The following is a 1,719-nucleotide window of genomic DNA, read 5'->3' as shown; positions in this document are numbered from 1 at the left end:
GCTGAACAGTGTTATTTTGCCACAGCCCGAAGAGGACGCTGTCCAGTTTGCCAATCGCGTGAAGTCAGCCATTGCCAGGCAGGGGGGCCTTGTGGATCTGCTCTGGTGAGTTCGGGCAGGTTTTTCTCTTCCTAGTGCGATGGTTTCTTGGTCCTGGGTCCTGGTAGCATGTAGCTTGTGAGCCGTAGACCCAAGTTTGTGTCTTGCGTTGGGCAGAGCAGGCCTGTGGAGAAGTGGAGATACATCTTGGCTCTGGCCTCCAAAGCTGCTCTCCTGTAGCAGGAACCAAGGTCTTTGCTTCTGCTGTGTGTGTTGGGCACTAGGGCTTCGTTCTGTGATTCCAGCTTACACTTGTTGCTGCTCAGCAAAGAGAGTTGAGCTTGGGAACTTCTTTTTCCAGGCACTGAGATCTTGAGAGCCTGGAAGGCAGAGAGACTCGAGGCAGCCTACTGTAGTGATACCAGAGCAGCTCACACTTCTGACAGAGCTGCCATGTTGAGTGCAGTGCAGGGCCGTGGGTGCAGCTCCTGACAGACTAAGGTGTGAAAATAGCTCCCCATGGGCACAGCTGGTCTGCCGCGTGCCCTGGCAATGCAAGGTGCAAGTGTCGCTGTCCGGCCGCTGCAGGAGCTGTGACCCAACTGAAGCTTCATACATTGCATGCCTGCAGCTCCTCTGATGAGATGACTTTCTCCCCAGGGATGGAGGACTGAAGAGGGAAAAGGTGAAAGACACGTTCAAAGAGGAGCAACAGAAACTCTACAGCAAAATGATTGTAGGCAACCACGAAGACCGGAGCCGCTCCTGAGCCCTCTGCCTCCAGCACTGTTACTGGGCCTGGCCAGAGCCCTCTGCCTCCAGCACAGGCCATGACTTAGCTGAAGCAGCTCTGAATTTTTGGACTTTGGCTACTCCAGAGCTACTTGGACTTGTTCCTTCGTCCTCTGGCTGTTCTTTCCTGGAGGCACTATGACTGCCTAGAGTCTTCAGGCCCTGGGCAGCTCTTGGCAAAGATGCCTTCTTGTTATTGTTACGTTGAAGCACCTTGCAGGGGCAATATTAAATGAAACACTTACGGTGTCATATGCTTCCATATGGTGTTTACAGGCCCAGGGGGAGGACTGGTGTGTTGATGTGCATGTGTGTCAGTCACAAGTCTCCCACGGCACTGAAACTGGTGAGCTGCACTGAAATGGGCTGCCTTGACAACCAAGGGAGTCTTCGTGAGCCTGTGCCTCTCACGTCTGCAGCATAAACTGCTTGGGAGCCATATGTGGTCTCTCAGACCGTTTCCATCTTCACCTCCAGAAGGAGAAACCTTTCCTTTTCCTTCTGCCACCCTCCTGTCATAGCCTGATCCAGACGGTTGCTTCTCCAGCACCTGAGTAACAGCCTGTTTGCTGGGGTTCGTCAAACAGTGGGGCTCATCCTTCTTAGAAGCCTCCCTCTGTCCCCTGGAACTGCAGGTGGCCAGGCAGTTGTCACTGACGTGGCCCTTGAGGAGCTCGTGTGTGCTATGGTGGGAGGCCAGAGGGGGTAGGAGGGTGGCTGGGGCAGGACATCTCCTTTCAAATACCTCATGAGGGAGACAGTAGGATATGGTCTTGTTACGCACCAACACGCACATACATAATTCAGCATGTTGCAAGGAAACTGAAATCTTGTGCCAGAGGTGGTACCTCTTTGTCTTTCAGCTCTGCAGGTATATCAGTCAGTAAA

The 1,719-nt window shown here is 53.3% G+C and overlaps 1 protein-coding gene across 1 annotated transcript in view; it reads left to right on the top strand.

Annotated features, from left to right (window-relative positions):
* Positions 1–1,052, top strand: part of AGPAT6 (1-acylglycerol-3-phosphate O-acyltransferase 6) — a 7,036-nt gene extending 5,984 nt beyond the window's left edge. The window contains exons 11-12 of the mRNA XM_009864708.1: positions 26–105; positions 700–1,052. Of these exons, the coding sequence (XP_009863010.1) occupies positions 26–105; positions 700–808 (189 nt within the window). The 3' untranslated portion in view covers positions 809–1,052. The remainder of the gene's footprint in view (positions 1–25; positions 106–699) is intronic.
* The last annotated feature ends 667 nt before the right edge of the window (positions 1,053–1,719 follow it).

The sequence above is a fragment of the Apaloderma vittatum genome, unplaced genomic scaffold, assembly GCF_000703405.1.
Source record: "Apaloderma vittatum isolate BGI_N311 unplaced genomic scaffold, ASM70340v1 scaffold34232, whole genome shotgun sequence".
Lineage (NCBI taxonomy): Eukaryota > Metazoa > Chordata > Aves > Trogoniformes > Trogonidae > Apaloderma > Apaloderma vittatum.
This window is presented reverse-complemented; position numbering and strand designations above follow the sequence as displayed.